General features: G+C 43.0%; 1 protein-coding gene across 1 annotated transcript in view; it reads right to left on the bottom strand.

The window, feature by feature from the left end:
• The window catches only part of robo1 (roundabout, axon guidance receptor, homolog 1 (Drosophila)), a 196,704-nt gene that overhangs the window by 4,867 nt on the left and 172,006 nt on the right, over positions 1–19,831 (bottom strand). Inside the window, exons 19-30 of the mRNA XM_076100679.1 lie at positions 18,615–18,815; positions 15,613–15,639; positions 13,996–14,038; positions 12,137–12,291; positions 9,786–10,172; positions 8,912–9,034; positions 7,651–7,795; positions 7,128–7,364; positions 5,944–6,449; positions 5,679–5,840; positions 2,704–2,979; positions 2,421–2,614 (exon numbers count right to left, since the gene is read on the bottom strand). Coding sequence (XP_075956794.1) covers positions 2,421–2,614; positions 2,704–2,979; positions 5,679–5,840; positions 5,944–6,449; positions 7,128–7,364; positions 7,651–7,795; positions 8,912–9,034; positions 9,786–10,172; positions 12,137–12,291; positions 13,996–14,038; positions 15,613–15,639; positions 18,615–18,815 — 2,456 coding nt within the window. The remainder of the gene's footprint in view (positions 1–2,420; positions 2,615–2,703; positions 2,980–5,678; positions 5,841–5,943; positions 6,450–7,127; positions 7,365–7,650; positions 7,796–8,911; positions 9,035–9,785; positions 10,173–12,136; positions 12,292–13,995; positions 14,039–15,612; positions 15,640–18,614; positions 18,816–19,831) is intronic.

Genomic DNA, 19,831 nt, shown 5'->3' with positions numbered 1-19,831 from the left:
ATACTACACTATGAAATTGTTTCAACATACTGTAGGCTACTGACTTTTTTGACTACTATACATATTTTATGACATTTCTGGACATACAATGACTTTTTTTGACATACTATGACTTTTTATAGCATACTGTAGTATGACTTTTTTGTCATACTACAGTATGTCATTTTTAATGACATAATATATTACTTTTTCAACATACAATAATATGGATTTTTCCATATAAAAATACTTTAACCTAGTCATGACTTTTTTGGGTTAAGAACAAGCATCGGGGGTGACAGACATCCCTGTTGTGGTCAGGTGCATGTGATGAATTAATGATAAACGCATCTGTAATTGTTGAACATAACAGTTGCTCTAACACTGCTGTAGAGCCTCGCCAATGCACGACAACGTATGCATTTTTATAACTTTGTTTTTTTTGTTGACAGGTTAATTAACATTAAGAAAAAGACAGTCCTTATCCTCTCAGGTTGACACAATACCACAGGAACATGTATAGTTTGAATTTTTTATTCATCTTTTTTTATTACTTCTTTTTTGCTTTACGAAACAAATGCTTGCAGATGTCCTATGAATAAACAATAGCACCCTTCCTCCTTAAAAACAAGGGTCCCTTACCACTGCCTTATCAAGAAAAGAGACTCTTCTTGTCCAATTACAACCTCTCCAGATTCCCAAAGTGACTCTTATTTCCTGTATTTGACATTTGTTTAAGTGCATTAGTAGACAACATAACCATTTCGATTAATGTGCAATAGCTGAGTTTATGGTCAATGCGAAAAGATATATACATTGCAGCTATGACTCACATTAACTGTCTTTCAACACTTGAGCTAGCATCAGAACTGGAGAGGGAGACAATCACGACGCAAGGAGTCTCCTTTCAAGCCCAGCCTTCGTAAACAGCAACCTTAACCTACATCATCATCATCATCATCAGGATTAACTAGACTTTTTTGTCACACCTGTTTTCCTCCAGTAAGACAAAAAGGTTAATAGATAGAATGGTTTAAAATAAAGTTTAGTGATTGTGCTTTTAAAACCAAAGTAAAACAAATAACAAACATTGACATCGACACGAAACATAACAGTGCATTACAAAAGAAAAGAAAAAGAAAATCCCAAAGTGGCACTTTCTTGGGGCAGCTAAATAATATAGCAATTTACAACATGGATGGAAATGATAAAATAATTATATTTACTGGCATAATAAAATTAGAATTCACAAAATAAAAAAGGAAGACAAATTTGAGGTACCACAGAGGGTAAAACAAGAAGACATCATGTATACACGTATATTTACACACAGTCCACCCCTCTCTGCTTGCAGCTGTTGTATTACAGTAACAACTGACTGTATGGGCTCTCCAAAGCTCTTGTCGAGGCAAGCAGAGTCATGTCAATGTCTGGAGTAAGATTTCACTCCATATTGCATTGGAATTAAACGTAAATATACTACTGCGTATTTTGTTTTGAATGCACTCTTTTATCTTCAGACACACTTTCCTTTTTTTTTTTTAAATGGACATAGAAAATGATAAGGTAGAAAAAAAAACATTGGTCTGTTTTCCAGATGTAAAGAAACACTACTGATGTACAGCATAATGGCAGCCAACATGATGGTGAAATACTGAGATATTTAAAATTGTAAGAGAAACAATGGTAATCCACTCTTGGAAAAGTCAGGACAGTTCCTCGTCTGTTCTTCAGCTTTCTGCCATCTAGGTGAAAAAAAAACATTTTTTGTTAACATCCATCTTTCATATCTCTATCTCTGTACATATAAGCCAGTAAGTAACAAGACATTGCAGTATAGAAATGTGTAACTGGGTTTGAGGTCATTTAGAAACATCACGTATTAGATTACATAGTTGGACAACAGAAAACAATGTAACACACGTTTGTACTGTATGTATCTTGGTCATAATCTTTAAAAATGAAATCTAAGTGATCTGTATCGAGATTGTTAATGTGTCATTTTTATTATGGTATTGGTGTGATCTGTTGAGTGATATACTATTCTGACTTATTTCTTGACAACATACAATACTTTGCCTTTTTTATAAATTTTCGATGACATTTTAATACGTTTTTATTACATTTTAACAACATTATACTGCGACTTTGTTTAATACATCTTTATGACATGCTATAATATGACTTTTTGATGAAAACCAATACTCAGACTTTTTTTTACATTTTCATGAAAAAAAAAATATATATATATATTATAACTTATTTCGTGATATCCTGGCAACTTACAATACCACGATTTTTTTATGACACTTTACGTTGACTTTTTTTGACATGACCTACTATAATATGAGATTCTATACTATGAATTTATATTGACAACCTATACCCTAACTTTTTACGACATTACATTTTCATCACCTACACGACTTTGTAATGTTTACCTCAAGCTCTTCATCTCCTGGTTGGAAGGCCCCCGCGGTGTTAAGGCCCATGTCTGCAGGGTTCCTGCGGCCTCCTTCTCCTCTTCGCCGACCCCCTGAGCCCCTCGAGGACATGGAGCTGGAAGAGCTTGGGTCCCGGGGGCTGTTGACTGTGGGGAACTGGGGTCGGCTATAGGGCAGAATGTCCTCGGAACCTAGGGACAAAGAAAAGTTGTCGGAGGAATTCTCGAAAACACTGCACATTGGATCGAGGGAAACCCTCACATTGTTCTTGTTGTTGTACCTGGGTGTTGCCGTGCCCTGTTGGCGGTGCTACCCTCATGTTTATTCCCTTTCCCTCCATGAGCAGTCTTTTGTCTCTCTTGAGCGTCTTTGCGTTCAGATGAGGTGTTTCTGGGGTCCGAGCCCTCTCTGGGCCGATAACCCCCCGTTCCTCCTCTCTTGTCTCGAACCTCCCCTGCTTTGGGTGAAATCACTCCCCGGCCCTCTAGGACTGCCTTGGAGGGGTGTGTAGGAGACTTGAGCACTGCTGGAGGTGGGATTGGCGGAGGTGGGAGACCTGAAGGATAAACACAGGAAGAAAGAACATTAACCACAGACATCAACATTTGTTCTTTTTAAGTTTTGAAACTTTAGTGTGTATCATCTTTCACTCAGATGTCTCAGACCTGCAAGGTGATACACAGCTGCAGTGTGTGTACACAGAGCTATGCCGAACAGAAACTCCTCTGTACAGACAGTAAACAGAACAGATGGCATTAGAGAGGCTGAATCTGGATAGATATTTATGAGATTTGAGTGAGAGGCGGAAGAGGTGAGCGTGACGGTCAGCAGCTGGCTCTCTGACCTGCTCGAAACTCCCCCGTCAATGAATCAATGCTGCTTGTCCTTGAGCCATTATTCATACGAGGCCGGCCAGTGGGCCACCCGGCCTCTCACACATCACACTGCCAGCTAAACAAAATGCAGAGAAAAAAGCCTTGTCTGCCTGCGATCAATGGCTTTTCATCTTCTAATCAGCTTCTGACCTGAAGGATGAGTTTGTCAGCAACCACGCTCATAATCCACACAGGATTAGAAAGCTAATAAACGTATCACGTGGCAACTCTTACACCTTGCTTTCATTTGGAAAGCAACCTTAGACTTTTTAAGATTGTGGAACACTGGACTTTGTGGAGAAGGGGCAGATGATGTCTTGTTGGTACAATCAGGCAGCTTCAATACACTCCTTTGATTATCCTACACCTCCATCCACTCCTCCTGAATACAAAAGGGGGCAGTCAATAGAGAGAGGCGTCTGCAGTTTTTTAATATCTCTCTTGCCTCCTGAGTCATGCCTCAGTCCGATCAATGCCACAGTCTGTGAGATATGCCTCACTACTAGGGAAGAGCAGAGCGCCCGTTAGATTTATGAGTGAATATCTGCGAGGACAGGGCTCAGGTCTGAAAAGTGTCTCTGGGCTTGCCAAGGAGGGTGTATTGGAGGGCCTGGTGGTTAATTAAGCAGACAAGGCTGAGACAGATCAAGAGAGACAGGAAAGGGTTAAGTACAGAGAGGAGGTAGACAAAGGCATTAGAGTCAAATACAATATGAATCACGTGGGGGAATATAACTTTGGAGCATCTGCATCCACTGTGCAAACGAGGGTGAAATGAGTAGGTAAGGCTGTCTGGATAGTAGTCTCAGTCTAGAGTACATGGAAAGGTAAAGAGACGAAAACAAACAAATTATAGAAACACACAGTGTGTGTGCATTACAAACAATGTCAGGGTTTTATTGCTTTACTGTCCTCCTTAACTAAATGAAATCCCCTTCCTTCACCTCAGCACCAGCCTTCCAGACTACAGAATGTTGGGTGGGGGGGGGGGGGATATAACCTCCAAATGAAAAACAATCCATTCAGATCAAATGTAATCAGCAGGAGAACTGGTAGACAGACAGAGCTGCAGAGCTGTCAGTCCACCCCCTCACTGCTCAAACAAAGACGGAGGAGAGGGGAGCTTGGGAGAAGAGGAGCGAGTAGAGCGGGATGGAGAGATCATTTCACAGGGAGGGGCAGCGAATGGGGAAGAAGCCAGGATATAAGGACGATGGCAGGAGGCGGAGGTTTAGGGTGTGGGGGTTGGATTTTGTGCAGTGATATAGCTGGTCTGGCTCCCAGTGAGTTGGATATTAAATCTCCCTTTCAAGCGCTTCCAACACTCAAGGACACCTGACACTAAGAGGAGAGCCATCTCTGGGACAGCACATACTGTACACAGCGGAGTGATTGTGTGGTGATAAATAAATGAAAAAAGATATTTCCACACATCAAAGCCGAGAGGAAACGGGCAGAAAAAGTGTTTTTTTCCCCCACTGGTAGGCTGTGTGTTGTAAAGAATGATGCTGTAAAAAGTAAATTGCTCTTTTACTTAACAAGGTCAAAGCTCTTCCTTCTGTGTACAGCTGCTCCGGTATTTAGCCCCCGTTTAGTTTATGTTCGACTCCGACCGAGTAAAAGGTGGCACTTCAGTATGAGCCACAGCACCTGGATCAATTTCATTAGTGGCTGGAGTGGAGAGACATCCCAGTGTCAGCACAGCCAAGCTGGGCAGAACTCCCCTGAGACAACCCCCCCCCCCCCTCCACTCCTCCCTGGCCTCCAGCCCGCTACTCGCCCGATCTGTTCGGCACTGCACAGATTAGGAGCAATGCCATGTATGCGTGTGCATAAACACATGAGAGAAGATGATCCAAACTCAGTCATTTACGGACACTACATCACACTAAACTGCATTTTCCCTCCCATATCTGTAGAGGGAATGGAGGCAGAGTCATTGATACAAACTGGCCATCTGTGTGCTTGTGGGATACAGCTTAACTATTTTGTGTCTATCTCTCTCTATTAGTCTGTTGGCTGTATTAAGTCATTAGTACCTTTACAGACAACCCTGTTCATACCCATTACCAACTTACGAGTTAGTTAGTAGATGATAGTTGCAATATTTCAAATCACAGTCAGACCAATATTATAGGCCACAACATAATTTATTTTCTATAAATTAAACTTCAGGCCTGAACAGGAAGTTTACATAGAAATACACAAGTTATATTTGTAGCAACAGAGTAGCTCACTTGATATTAATTATCCGGGTAGAAATCTACAATAACATGCAATACACATCCCACATGAGTTTACTGGGTATCTTCCTTTTTGAAAATAGTTTGAAATCCTAATTATTGTGTTTTTGTTAATACTGCAAGTTATTCATGTGTACCTTCATTATAGGGTTCACGTCGCTGGTTTCCTGGATGACCTGCAGGATGCTGTTTCTGCTTCTTAGGAGGCCTCCTGTGTACAGCTGCCATACTCATGTTACTGTCTGTGGACACTGGGCTACCAGGGCGGTGGCTTGGCGGGTTTATTTGGTATTTTCGTGCTGAGAAAAGCAACAAAGGGATAGTTTAGTTTGCTTTACCGTTCCTTATATTTTTCCGCAGTATCGTTTCTTGTGGATGTGGCGACTATATAATAAAACCTACCAGAAGCTCCTCCAACTTCGGGACCCAGTGTGTTGGGATATTTGGCCACCCTGACGCCTGAATACTCTGCAGCTGCAGCAACCGCTTGAGCGAAGTCAGCATCAGTGAAGAATGATCCGTCTGATGAGCTGACGGCACTGGACCTCCCTGAAGAGACATTATCCTCTTCAGAAGCGGATCCCCATCCGTTGATCATGGAGCCGGTCACCGAGCTCTCCAGGTCGCCCATGCTGGACGCGGGCGTCTGTTCAAGCCCTCGTAGCAGCAACCTTCGAGGGTGCATCTGGGGATGGTGGGGGTGTGTGTGGGGGTGTGTGTGGTGGTAGTGCATCTTGGCCACCTCTGCATCTGTCTCGTCACCCTCCTCTTCCTCTTCCTCCAATATATCATCCTCCTCCTCCTCCTCCATACCATCAGTGTCCAAGGCCAATGGGCTGGTGATGTACCCATACGTGTGTGAAGGAGAGAGGGGCCTTGGAGGGGCTGGGGGGCTCACAGTGTGGCGCCTGCAACAGGTAAGAAACATGCAGTATCAGAAACACGTCATGAATGGATATATTATGTATAAAAAGTTAAATATACCAGCATCATGGGACCAAACTGCAAATCACATGTAATTTAAATTCATTCTGATGATTTTCTGAACGAGTTTGTAGCAATATTGTCCTCTTTCAGAACCAGATGATAAGCAATAAAAAAAATGCTAACAATGATGTAAATTATTATTTAGTTTGGCAGCTTAATCGTGAATTTATGGTGTCTTCATTTATTTGAGCACTAACAAGGATGAATTCCTGCTCACAGCTGGTTTACCACAAAAAAAAAAATATTACTTGGACAAATATTAATATTTAGACTGTGATATCTTTGTTATTTCAAACAATCAAACCATTGCAAGTCGATTTATGTACTGTACTGAAATGAGCTGAAACAAATGGCTCCCAAGAATGTAAGAAATCAATCTCAAATCTAAGATCTGCTTTTGAAAAATGGCCACGAGCTCTGTTCAATACAGGCTTTGGAATGAATGAGCTAAAACATAAAAAGAGTTGTGAATTTCAAATACTTGGGAGATTGTGATTCTCTTTGAGGCTTCAAATAATTGATAAATTCCCTGAAAACCTTTACACCGTTACACTCTCCTGTTGCCGCTTGTTTCGCTAGTAGACATCACGCAGGTGTACCTGCGTTCATGGCTGTCAAGTGCGTCCTGGAGCATTGGCTGCATCTCCTCCTGGGGTGAGGGGGTGAGAGTGGCTGTGGACTGGTGACTGTAAGATACAGCTGCAGGGGAAGAGGCTGCCCCTCGGATGGGAGGAGTGGGCCCCCTCTCCATCTCCATCTCCTCTTCCTCCTCCAGCTCATCAGGCTGCAGGTACATGTGAGAGGGGGGCATGGGGCACTGCATGTCTGGTTCACAGCTGCCAACCGAGGGAAACAAGCATCGTTACCGTCATATCACTCACACAAAAATAACGAATGTTTTCATATACTGAAGCCAGGAAAACATAAACTGAATATTCATGGCACCCTTCTATCAAGGTTTGACAAGAGCCTAGCACTAATAGATAGGAAACCCTTGGGGCAAATGCTTCCAATGGAGGCGAGAAACGGCAGAAAAGGCGAGAAGAATGAACTCGTATTTAAATAGTGTGTGCATGCCTGTCAGCTCGTCTGTGTCTTTGTGTCTGTGCAGACATGTCCCACCTTTCTTCCATCGACAGGGAGTACTCCTCTGTGCTCCGACTTGGGGGTGGGTTTGCAGGGGGAGGGGGCAAAAGGTCAGCCCAATTCATTGTGCTCTGTTTGGGTAGTTTGGGGGTGCGCACTCCCTTCTTCTGACCCTGACTCCCTGCTCAAAAATGAAAAAAAACACTGTCAGTCGCAAGACACCTGCAGACACACATACTTATATTCACTCTGTCTCTGAAAAGCACATCAATTATTAATGTTGAAGAAATCGCAAGGTAATGAGCAAGGAATTGACAGCAGTTAAAATACATTAACACGACTGGCTGACAAAGAAAAGATCATTTTACATGCAAGAGTGCAAAGGCTAATGCTAACCCTCCACTTTTATGCAAGTGTGCACACATACCTCTCAGCTAATAAATGATGGGAAATACTATAAAACACAGCCATTTCCCTACAGCAGTGTTAGCAAGTACCAAGAGGAAAGGTAGGAGGAAGGGGCCCAATTAATACCAAACTATTAGAATTGTGAACCAATGAGCTGTGAGGTGCAGCGAGCACTAAAGGCTTCTCCTTAATGGCTTGAACTTCAAACGCAATATCAGAATGGATACATGGCATTAAGGTGGCAGTGTTGCGTGCCGTCTGCAATGTGTTATCATTTGTCCTTGTCCGCAGACAGACATTGAGGCCCTGATGAAATTAGGCTACTCCATACTGGAATTAAAGTAGAGCCAATTAACGGAGAAACTGAGAAACAAAACAGAATTCATTTTTTTTTAAAAGGCTCCTTTTATCAAATTTGGATGACGTTGCACCCAGAAAACACAAGGAACAACGAGCAAATGCCATTGTGCTCATGTCTTTGTTTGGAGTCATTGTTATCAGTTTCCACTTCTCTTTTTGTTCTGCAATTTTCCACTTTCTGAAGGCATCTCCCTTTCAATTTCTCTTCAATGTAAGCTGACATGGAAATTAATCAAATTACCATTTAAAAGCATGCATTATTAGCATCTCAAAGTGATTTATTGCTTTTGAGCAATACTGGGATTTTCAAATAGAGCCGGGGGTTGTGTGTGATTATATGGTTCAGAATAACAATAAGCTGGGAAGATTTGGCAGTTAAATTAAATTAGGTCAAATAGGTCATAATACAGTATGTTAATAATAAAGTCATAAAATGTCATAGTATGGTATGTCCTCAAAAACGTCATTGAAAGTCATTATTTCACTAAAAAGTTGTTCTGCTTTTTCCTTTATGCCATAACTTTCTTACCGGAGGTACTACTGCTGCCTCGGTCGGAGCTGTTGTAGGAGCCTCCAGTGTGAATGTCATGGGCCTGGTTGTAGGGGATAGTGGCTGGCATAGGGCTAGGGCTGTCCCCTCCTCTGTAGCGGTCTGAAGGTGGGAAGAATGGAGTGTATAGTTAGTACGGCCCCAGGCAGACATTTTGCCAACTCAGAAACTTGCAAGCAAAGCATCCACTTTTAATGAATAAGGAAATGAAGGACGATATTTCATCGGTAGAACAAAACCATTTCGCAATGGCAAAGTGAAATTCTGTATACCATGAAAAGACATTACACTGTGTACAGTGTTACACACAGCAAGAGGCATGCAGTTCATGCTTTATCATTTTCAGGTGAGTAGGTGAACACATGCAACATCTGCAGAAAAAAAATCTCAAAACGATCACACCAGATGTGGTTCCCTTCTGCAGGTACAATAAGGTGATGATAGCTTCGTTCAAAGCGGTTAAATATCTTTGTCTGTCCTTTAGAACTCCGACACCAAAGATAAACACTCACACCTGCCTTCAACACAAAAAGAAAACCCGGATACCACATGACGACAGCAATTCAGGCCTGGCCCACATTTAATGGCAAAGATTGAACATGATTGCATGGCGGATGATGAAGGGTTACATGAATGCCATACAGAGAGGCAGAAATAAAGAGTGATGTTGACTGAAAAGGAGCGAGAGACAGAACCGAGGAAAATATGAGCATGGAACTCTTCTACAGGCTTCCACAGTGAAGCTGGATGAGCCGGGAGAGAGGAGAAGACAGAGGGGAAAATCAAGTGGAGGAAGTTCATGGCTTGGAGATGACCTCTTTAACCATGGCTGCTGAGTATTCCACACACTCACCCTTGTTCAGCTTGTTTTGCTCCATGATGTTGTACTGTAGCTGGGAGGCCATTTCTTGTTTCTGCTGCTGAACTGAGGGGGGCTTCCAGCAGTGTTTTTCATTCATCTCCCCTCCACCCAGGACTCCTCCTCCACTCCCTCCGGTTCCTCTGTCTGAGTTAACGTTGTTGCCCATGATGGAGGACTGGATGAGCTGGGTGGTGGCGTACGGTGTCGGCTGGCCCCCTGGACCCACAAAGCGGCCATCTTTCAGGTTTGGGCTGTTAAAGGTCTTCATCTCATTGATCTTGTTGGACAAGTCAACGTCTCCATAGACTCCTGAATCTGGCACCATGAGGTTGGTCTGCTTGTTTTCCATCTGGTTGTTATAATTGGCGATGCAGTCGGCTGGAGAACATGAGGAGGTTATTTAGTCAATCTCGTCTAAAGCTGATTAGCTTAGGAGCAGTATGCCAGTTTGGTGAAAGTTTGAAACAATAGGGCATCTTCTGATCTACCGTCGAGATCAAAGCATTTATTTGAGGAAAGCAAAAACATTTACATAATAATTTCAAGCTTTGGAAAGAGGGACACTAGAGAGACATTTTTTCATATTTCCGTTTATAGTCTCAGTTATATTTGCCAAATGATGATCTACTTTAGGTGACTGACACAGGTGGTATAACACCTTTCTCGCTCAGTCTCCTCTCAGTCTCATCCATGACTCAATGTGGGTGTCATCTCTGTTATTTTCCATCTGACGGTGGGAGCATCTTTGCTCATTGAGAGGGACAGAAAGACACGTCTGTATCAAAGACCTGGAATGAGGCTCGCAGTAAAAGCACAGCGCCACTGACAGATCCAATTTTCTCTGGCTCATAAAATATTCAAATCCTCCAGCAGATCTAAGAGCCAGCCTTGCGGTAAATACCAAGGCCGGCCGTAGCCACTAGCGCCACGCGCCTCACATTTCAGCAGCACGGAACAGTTCGACACTTCAAAGGTTGATGTGTGAAGGCGCCCCTATGGCTGAGATAAAGGGACATTAAGTCCTATTTCTTTGCACTGTCACCTAGTCAGTGATCCTCTTAATGTTCACAGAGTTTAGTTTGGCACACACACAAAGCATGCGTCTGGCAAGCTCCTTAGTGTCATACAGCGGGGTGTCATGCGAAGAGTGAGAGCTGCCTTTAGCCTGTTAAACATCTTACACCATGTTAAGGTAGGGTGGAATACTTCAACCACAGACGGCTGATTAGCACAAAGGAAAAACTAAACTTGATGACTATGTCGACAAAATGAATTATTAATCCTCATTGGGAAAGGTTTGAAGCAGGCAGAAACTATTGAATGGCTGGATGGATATTAGGCAGAACAGCTGGACAGGAATTATGGTCTGCCCTTAAAGGCACAGTCCCAAAGTGCCTAATTTAGAACATAAAGCATTTCATTACAGTCCAAGTTTCCAAGGAAAGGGTTGTTTAAGACTTGGGTCACAGCTGAAAATGAATAACTGTGTCATCCACGCTGACGTTTTTGGCTACAAGTTTTACTCTGCTCCCTTTGATGTGATAGGTCACCTTGTGTGTGTGTGTGTGCATACAGTATTGTATATTGTATAGTAATAGTGTATACGATTTTGAGGCCGCATTTGCTCCCTTTTTTTGACAACTACACTAGTGCTGAATAAACAAAAGGCCAACTGGTGGTGTTCCATAAGTCGCTTTCCCTTATTTCCTCTCCACCTATCCTACATTCTCGCTCTCCACCTCCACTCATACATTTCAGTGTATGTTTTAGCATATAGGCATTCGTCATCACTCCTTCCTCCCCCCATCCCATCTGGTCTTCCAGGTGCACACTTCTCCCGCTATCATTCTCTCTTCCTCTGCTTCTGGCCACCGTCTGCAGTCCAGCCTTGACCTCTTCGCCCGCTGCACATTTCTTAAATAACTGAGCACTTAAGGGAAATTACATTACCGGCTATAACAACAGTATGGAAATCAGCAGAGCAATTCGATTAGCAACAGAGTAGAGCCATAAGCCCCTCTCAGTGTGCTCCTTTTATTTCCTGCCTAAAACAGCTCTACTTTAACCTCAGATAAATCAAATACACAAGCACACAGCCTCTCTTAATCCTAATATTTCTTCAGGTCTTTTTCTTGTGGAAAGCTATAGAAAGGAGAGATACACAGAACAACTCTCCAGGGAGGTAACCCAGATATCCGATTTTGCTTCCTTTTGCACCGTGGATTCCACCAGCTCCTACATTTGTTATCTCCACCGTTATTTTGTCAAGGACTGCATCATTGCGTTTGAGGGAGTGTTTATTTTGGTTGTCTCCTACGTACGGAAGTGTCGGCACCACATACCTGGGCGGCTGTACGTTGCCAAGTTGCTGTCGCTGTTGCCATTGCCTGCAGTGCAGCAGTTGATGCTGCAATCTTTGTGGTTGGAGCAGGAGTTGGGCCATGTGTCTGCCAGCCAGGGCTGAGTGGCAGATTCCCCAATGTTTAGCAAACCAGGCCTGTAAAATAAATGGGACTAAATGGTTAACAATAGTAAGAGACTAAGCCAACACCACAATAACATTTATGTGAATGAACTGAAACACCCACAGTAGCACAAGATTTGAAAGAGATTATGTGGAATTTATTTATCCAGCAGCTGAGAATAGGAAACATCCAGCTTTACTACTTTTTGCCTTTTAGCCACAGACAAACACACACACACACACAGACACACACGCACACACACACACACAAAGGCCCGGGGAGCACATTAGAAAAAAGCCCAGCTAAATAGATTGTGTGTGCTTGACTTGCACACAGCCGATGACACTTTCCCTAAGCCCTCACGAGCATTAGCGAACTGCCTGGATTAGACAACCAGATAAAATTCACTCCCAATGTTGCGAAATGTGCGTCCTGAACAGCCAGTGAACCGCAAATGCTCCCTGAGTAGATTCTATGATGTCACAAAACATCTCTGTCATTTAAAAAAAAAAACAACTTTGTTTAGCTATACAGAAGGAAACTGGAGCACCAGAAGAGAAACCCAGGCGGACCAGTCCTTCACGTCATCGCCTGGCCATCCGTCTCTATTGTTTCCATGCCTTGCTCCCCTTTCTCCAGCTTTATTCCCAATACAATACAAGATCAACTGGATTCTACTGTACAACATGACCTCAGGCCAACCACTGAGTGTTAAAAGGGCTGGGAATAAATAGCCTTCTATTGCTCATGAAATGAATCAATCTAGCATACAAAGGGAACGCAGGCTACTCTACCAGGGCCATATACTGTTTCAGTATTCAAATGCCCACAGTATTACTTCCAGTTTGCATATTCCAACACTGAATTAGCATTGAATTACGCTTCCTCGTTCCCTCTCAAATGACTCATTTCTTGGATTCATTTTGGGTAATGAACACATTTGTCTTGCACAGCCAAATACAATCTCACAATAGCTCCTCAATCACCCCGGCAGTTGTGTGTTGATATTGAATGGCCATTGTCTTTGTGCAGAGCCGACACAGCCATGCTGCATATGGGATTCAATCATAGAGCTGGATAATATAATGAATATGGATTTACTGCTGATGGCTCCAAGCTAACTATTTATTCACACATGAACAACACGCACACTCATGTACACTTACAGTCAGCGCTGTGTACATTATGTACTCTCAGTAAAGACAGGGCAACAATTAAATACATATTTCCTCTTTTTGTCTGCATACTCAATTTTCACTATTTCCCCGCAATATGTAAACATGTGGTAGCAAGTTGATGCAGTGTTTGCCATGCGCACAGTCTCAGATGTCAGTGTTTGTGCACAATGCACCATTCCACAACATGAAGAGGTGTGCCGTTACTGCTATGTGTGTGTGCATGTATCTCCATTCATGTTTTAGGGTGAAGCTATGGCACAGCCTTGTGGTTGGATGTGGCTCTCCACCATATAGGATGAGGATGGGCTCCTGGCAGACTACATGGGGCTTTGTTCCTGTTATCATAACATATTTAATGCACCTCCTTACCCCTCCTCAGCTCTCTGCTGCTTAAGAAAGTCTCAGCACTCCCCCTAGTGTTCGTTGGAAAGAAGTACACTTGCCCAACCCTACTCATCTGTTCAGGAGCTTTACCATCCTCGTTCAATTTCCCAAAATGTGGTTAGTATTTAAAATATTATTAAACAGACTTTCTCAAAACAATAAATAAACTCGTACCTTCCAGCGCTGCTTACACCTTCTCCTCCTCTCTGATATGCCACTGAAAAGAGAGAAAACAAGTTACCGACATTATTTATTACTACTGTCATCACATCAGCATCTTTGCCATCGTCATAGAAGGTCCAATTATTAATATTGATTATGAATAGTCCGTTTTGTGAGCGATGATGGGAATGCTACTTTTTAACAAGTATGAGTTATTGTATCAGTTTATGTGAGAATGTAAATGAGTGTGTGTGTGTGGCATAATTTCGGCTGAGTCACACACACACGTACAGCAACAGAAACAGGAGGAGGATATGTAAGAGGCTTATGAAGAACAGAGATGCAGAGCTCTTTGGTTGTCTGGCTTGGGTTCAGTATGTTTGAAGCTCTGCGCACTGAAAGTTGGACTCTTTCAAGGAGCTCTAAGCTGCCGGTGTGTGAAGGAGAGATAAACTTCCAACTTGAATTACAATCTTTTCCCTGAGAGGAGTGGAGGTGGAAGAGGAGGAGGTCGGGCCTTAGCTGTGTCGATTCTGTCTCATTTTCAAAACAGGAAGTGTGGCTTTGGCCCTTTGCATGCAGACAGAGGAGTTCTTAGATTAGCTCTCTCTAATGCAAACCAAAGTATCACAATCTAATTCAAGATTAAAATTGTAGCGTAAGGCACTGTGACGTCCTGGTTTCACACCGGCTACCAGCACAGGGATTTGTTTTCTTCTTAAAGAGACAGAAACCTAACCACACAATCAAGGAGTGGGTTTCACCTGAAAGATTTCCAGCAGATCAAACAAAATAAGCTTGCGACTGCAATTATTCTACCTGATTGCAAGCCTCGAGGCAGTCAGGAACAACACTGCTACTGTTTATATGTGACCTCTGCACAGACAGGATCAGCCATACCACAAACTGTACAACATTGTCTCTCTCACTCTCCTTCTCTCACCTTTACTTCCTCTCACCCATTCACTGTTTCACATTCACCATTGCACTAAGCACTGCCAACACCCCTGACACACCTCTAGGGAACAAAGAACTTCAGACGGATGAAAGTCCACGAGTGGAAGAAAAAGGAGGACTGTAAATACAAACGCACGGAGAGAGAGAAAGAAAGATAGAGAGGCACAGAGAGCTTTTCTTTTATCTGTTTTACACTGTGTCACTTCAATTCAAAGATAACCTCCTTAGCTCCGCTACCGCTTGCCTATCTAATTGGTATGTTGGAGTGCTGGTGGTGTGTCATTCTCTTAAATCCCCTCTGAAGTTGCCAGCAGCACTTTGATCAAGTTACCACTAGTTTTAACAGCCTCTCAGTAGTGTGGCCTGCCTCTCTAGAAGCATTACGCTCTGACACGACCCAAGCATTTGGTAGAACATTTATTTCTAGCAGGTAGATCTCTAAGCTGTGCCCATTTTTGACTCGTTATTTCTTGGTGCTCACCGAATGTCCCCTCGCTTTCTTTTCTACAGTAAACGGCTCGAATCTATTAGGAATGAGGCTGCTCTGGCCATTAAAATGAGTGTTTCACATATGTATTGAAGAGGTTGTTGCTCGTGTACTGTGCAGTAAATGAATAAAAGTAGACATCCCATATTGTATATAAAGTTTAAAAAAAGTAAGAAAGTGCTTACCTGTTGGTGTGAAAGTAAAGGATGGCACTGTAGGGACAGAAAAAAGAAAGAAAATAAAGCATTGACTTATTGTGCGTCAGCGCCGTCCGGAATAAGTGGGACTTAATGTATAGGCTTCATCACCACATAGTTTCTTTGAAAGTACACAAATCCACTAAAAGTATTTTAGCCTGCATTCACACGCTACTCGCTGGCCCCTAGTCTTTGATCCCTGCAGACATCCCTGGACCCAAACCGGGGGGGAAAAGTGAGTGTTGAGCCAGCTGCTGGTTCAAATCCTGGCTCAGACTGTCAGAGGCCTGCTGGGCAGGGGTCACACACTGGGGAGATATCTGTTGCTATCTCTAACACTCACATCATCACACATACAGCTCAATTACTTACACTTTGGCATGAAAGGGGCCCATGTGCAAAAGAGTAACATACAATAGGCAGATTCAGATTCTGTATCATGGCGAGTTTGGGTTGTGGGTATCTTTTATAAAATGCACTTAGTTTGTTGCTGCCCTCTTTGAAGAGGTAAAGGAAGCTAAAGTATGGATTGCCGTTGATGCAACATTGCACCATGCTAGTAGACATCCAGTACGCTGCCTTAAATATGTGCATCGTAGAAATGTTGCTGTCTGTCTTCAACCTACAGAATGAGACAACTGAGATGAAAGACGCCGCTGTCACATTTTCATGTCCTCAAACAATTCATTCATACAGAACCTGCGCCAACAAATGTCCTCTAAATGCCACAAGCATCCTATCATGTCTGAATCTCTCTTCTTGATGCTCAAACCAGTCTTCAGATATGAGCAGTTGGATGGCTGTTATCTGTTTGATGAATGCCTTTGATGAAGGAACAGACCGACACTTGGAAGGCAAAACATCTGTGAGAAATGCAAACGTGATTGAAATACATGAACCGGGATCAATTCTTACACAAGAATGTCACAGATGTTCAATCCCGGAGTAGACGAAGCTTTTACTGAGCAATGCGTCTTCGTTGAGTAATAATTTGGTGACTGTAATCTCAGGCTTTTGTTTTTTTAGCTGATGCGTTTGGAGTATTTCAGTTACAAGATTGTTTTTGAGGATTTCTACAGCAGTCATAATAAAATGTGTAATACAATACAGTATGTCAACACATGAGCACCATAGGGTTTACATGATAATCATTGGCAGGGAAATAAGAAAATAAGCTATTTAACATTTTTTAAAGTTGACAAATTTGAATATCGATAGACGCAACACAAGCACACACTGTAGTCTCAATTCAGACAATTTCACCCCGAGTGCAGATTGTTGCTTCATGTGGTTGCAATTATACTCTTTTCAAAACATTCTTAGTAACCAGTTCCAACAAAGACCGTGGCCTCTTGTGGTCTGGGTGCAGGAGGAGGAGGAGGAGGAGGAGAAGAAGGAGGGGGGCATGTCTGCCTACTGTGCCCCTGAAGAGCTTTGTGAGTTTATGTGAGTTAACATCAGCATATAGAATCACAGAGAGTCAGAGGGTAACATCGGCCTACAGTCTTCTCTGCCGCCTGGCCACAGATCAATACTGTCACTCAAAGCCTTCAAAGTTACTATTCTGTATCAGCGCGTTGCCTCTGAAGAGCCCCTGTTTGTAAGTTACTTTGGTTAAAAGAATATTGGTATTGTCTCTGAGGCTATTAGCTTGGATGAGGAAATCTCAGATTGCACATCATTTCTTCCCATAGCAACACTAACTCTGGAACCAAACAACAACATCCAACAACATATAGGCATTAGTGTGTTATCAGAAAATACGATCAAATCAAGACATCATTTGAAATGTCATATTGGCCTTTCATAAGAAGTTCAAAACAATATCTTTTTCATACCAAAATATAGAAAGCCACAGTTGTGACCATTAAAGACCATATATACAGTAAGTGGACAAATTGTGAAAGACCACAGTGCTTAAGGAAAAGCTTAGCTGAGGTGTCTCTCACTTTCACATGACTCACAACCCCCACTGTTAGCATGACTGCAGTGGATTCAGAACAACACTGTTTTCTGTATAACAGCCACAGATTAGCACATTGTCTGTGTGCGTCTCAGGGTTGAAGGGCGGATCTCCTCTAACCCTTGCAGTCAGCAGTAAACCTGAGCCCAGGAGTAAAGACGGCGCAGGTAACGCTCACAGGCAGCAGCTGCACAGCCCAAGGCCACACATTAAGCCAGCCCACACTTAAATGAGACTCAGAAAGAAAGGCTAATAGCTCTCTTTATACTCTAACTGTTGTGGGCAGAGGTTGGGCATGTCATGAGCCCTGTCACTTTGACTCAAGTCAGGTACAAACCGACTGGGTTACACTGTGGCTACTCTAGAAGGTTGAAATGCAGCGCGGGTAGTGATTCTTGGATGTTTCTAAACATATGGTAAGTAGACACTAGATTGCTAAATGCTCAACTCCTCCATATCAAAAGGCCCCTCTCTAAAAGGACAGTGAGAGTACTTCAAGCATGTGCAAATGTCAGCATGTCCTTGATAAAGAGGTATTATGGTAAGACATTCTCTCTTTCCCAGCACAGTCAGAGGGGAGTTGCTAAAAGCGGAGTTGTTGGACCTCAAAATGTACTTTACTGAAAACACTCTTCACACGCCCTTGCAGAATCAGTGTGACAGAAGTATGAAAAAGAAATAAAAGACGTCTTCATGCAGGACTCTCAGCGGGGGCTCACATCACATCCTAAAGCGCACTGTTGGACTTTTGGTTAGACTTCACCTCAGGCACTCTACAAAGACATCTCTCTGTGTGTGACAGGCAGGATGTGAGGTAGGTTGGCAGCATTTGGGAAGATGCAGAAGATGGACGAGATTGTTTTGAAACGGAAATAAACACAGTACCACACAAATAAATATTGCATTACATTTTCTCACCAAATTTCGCAGGTAAGAATACCTCATGTTACCCCAAACCAGCACTGAAAATCAGAAAGTAGATATTCCTGATAGCGTAAAACGTGTACTGTTGCACTTATGTACTGACCCTTGCGTATGCCTGCATAGCTGCTGGAGAGGCCATTCCTCTTCTTTCGGTGTCTGTACAACCAGATGCTGAAGACCATGAGGATGATCCAGCAAGCGGCTCCTATGCCTGCTATGAAGGCCGGCTGCTTGACCACATCTGAAATCTGCTGGGATAGGGGGTTCTGCTGGTCCACGGTCTCCGTCATTCGCCCAGACGCATCTGAGGATGGGGAATGGAGGAGATGTGAAAGCAGGATTAGAAAGGATAGAAAAAAAAGGTACATTTGGGGGTACAAAATTGGATAGCACAAGTGAAAAGAGGGGATTTAGGAATGTGAAAAACAAGAGAAAAGAGGGAAAGAAATATTATTTAAAACCTAAAACTCAAACGAAGTGGAAAAGCCTGAAATAGAGAAAGTATATTTGAAACAAATGGAGTCAGCACAGTACATAAATATGAACAGTCTTCCTTCTCCTGATGCACAAAAAGATTGTTCCTCTCAGCGGCAGCGGGTGGGTATGAGGCTGGGTTGTGGAAATGGAGTCGTTTCTCTCTATTATTCAAAAGGCTTTCATCTCAAATCCCAGTCAACAATGGCAGGTGAGCAGACGAAAGCAACCAAAGACATTCAAACAGAGCCTGTGCGCCACACAAGCCTGATGGAGCCGGATAGGAAAACACAGAGAGGCATCACTTACACCGAGCAATGGTGGATTCATAATCACATAAATAAATCCAATGAGATCATCCTCAAATACAGTAATTAGCAAACTTGGGCACATCTGTGAAAACCGAGGTGTGAACGCCTCAAAGCTGTTTCTACTGTGAAATGCACTGTGTTAAGGCACCGTCTGAACGGCTGCTCACGCCAACTCGCTCTCGGTCTGTTTTTCTCATCTGTCTATTCTCTCTGTGCTTCTCCCTCATGCGTGATACATGAAAGACTTCTTCGGGTTGCCCCAACCCCCGTTATTCTGAAATTTCTTCATGTTCGTGTTACTTTGTCTTCATCTCTTTTGCTCAAGCCTTTCATGTTGTAGTCACTCTTCTCCACCAACTCTCTAAGCCAGAGGCAAAAACACTTCCCAGACAAAACCAGCTCCCTGCCTTTGCCCCTCCATATCCCTCCGTCTGTCTTTGTCTCAGTCCGTGTCTCCATTCCGCTGCCTCTCTTCTCACTCCTCTGTCTTCCCAATTTGTGGCTCTGTCTGCCAATGTGACTAAGCAGCCCACAA

The sequence above is a fragment of the Anarhichas minor genome, unplaced genomic scaffold, assembly GCF_050575085.1.
Source record: "Anarhichas minor isolate MPS153535 unplaced genomic scaffold, ASM5057508v1 ptg000026l, whole genome shotgun sequence".
Taxonomy (NCBI): domain Eukaryota; kingdom Metazoa; phylum Chordata; class Actinopteri; order Perciformes; family Anarhichadidae; genus Anarhichas; species Anarhichas minor.
This window is presented reverse-complemented; position numbering and strand designations above follow the sequence as displayed.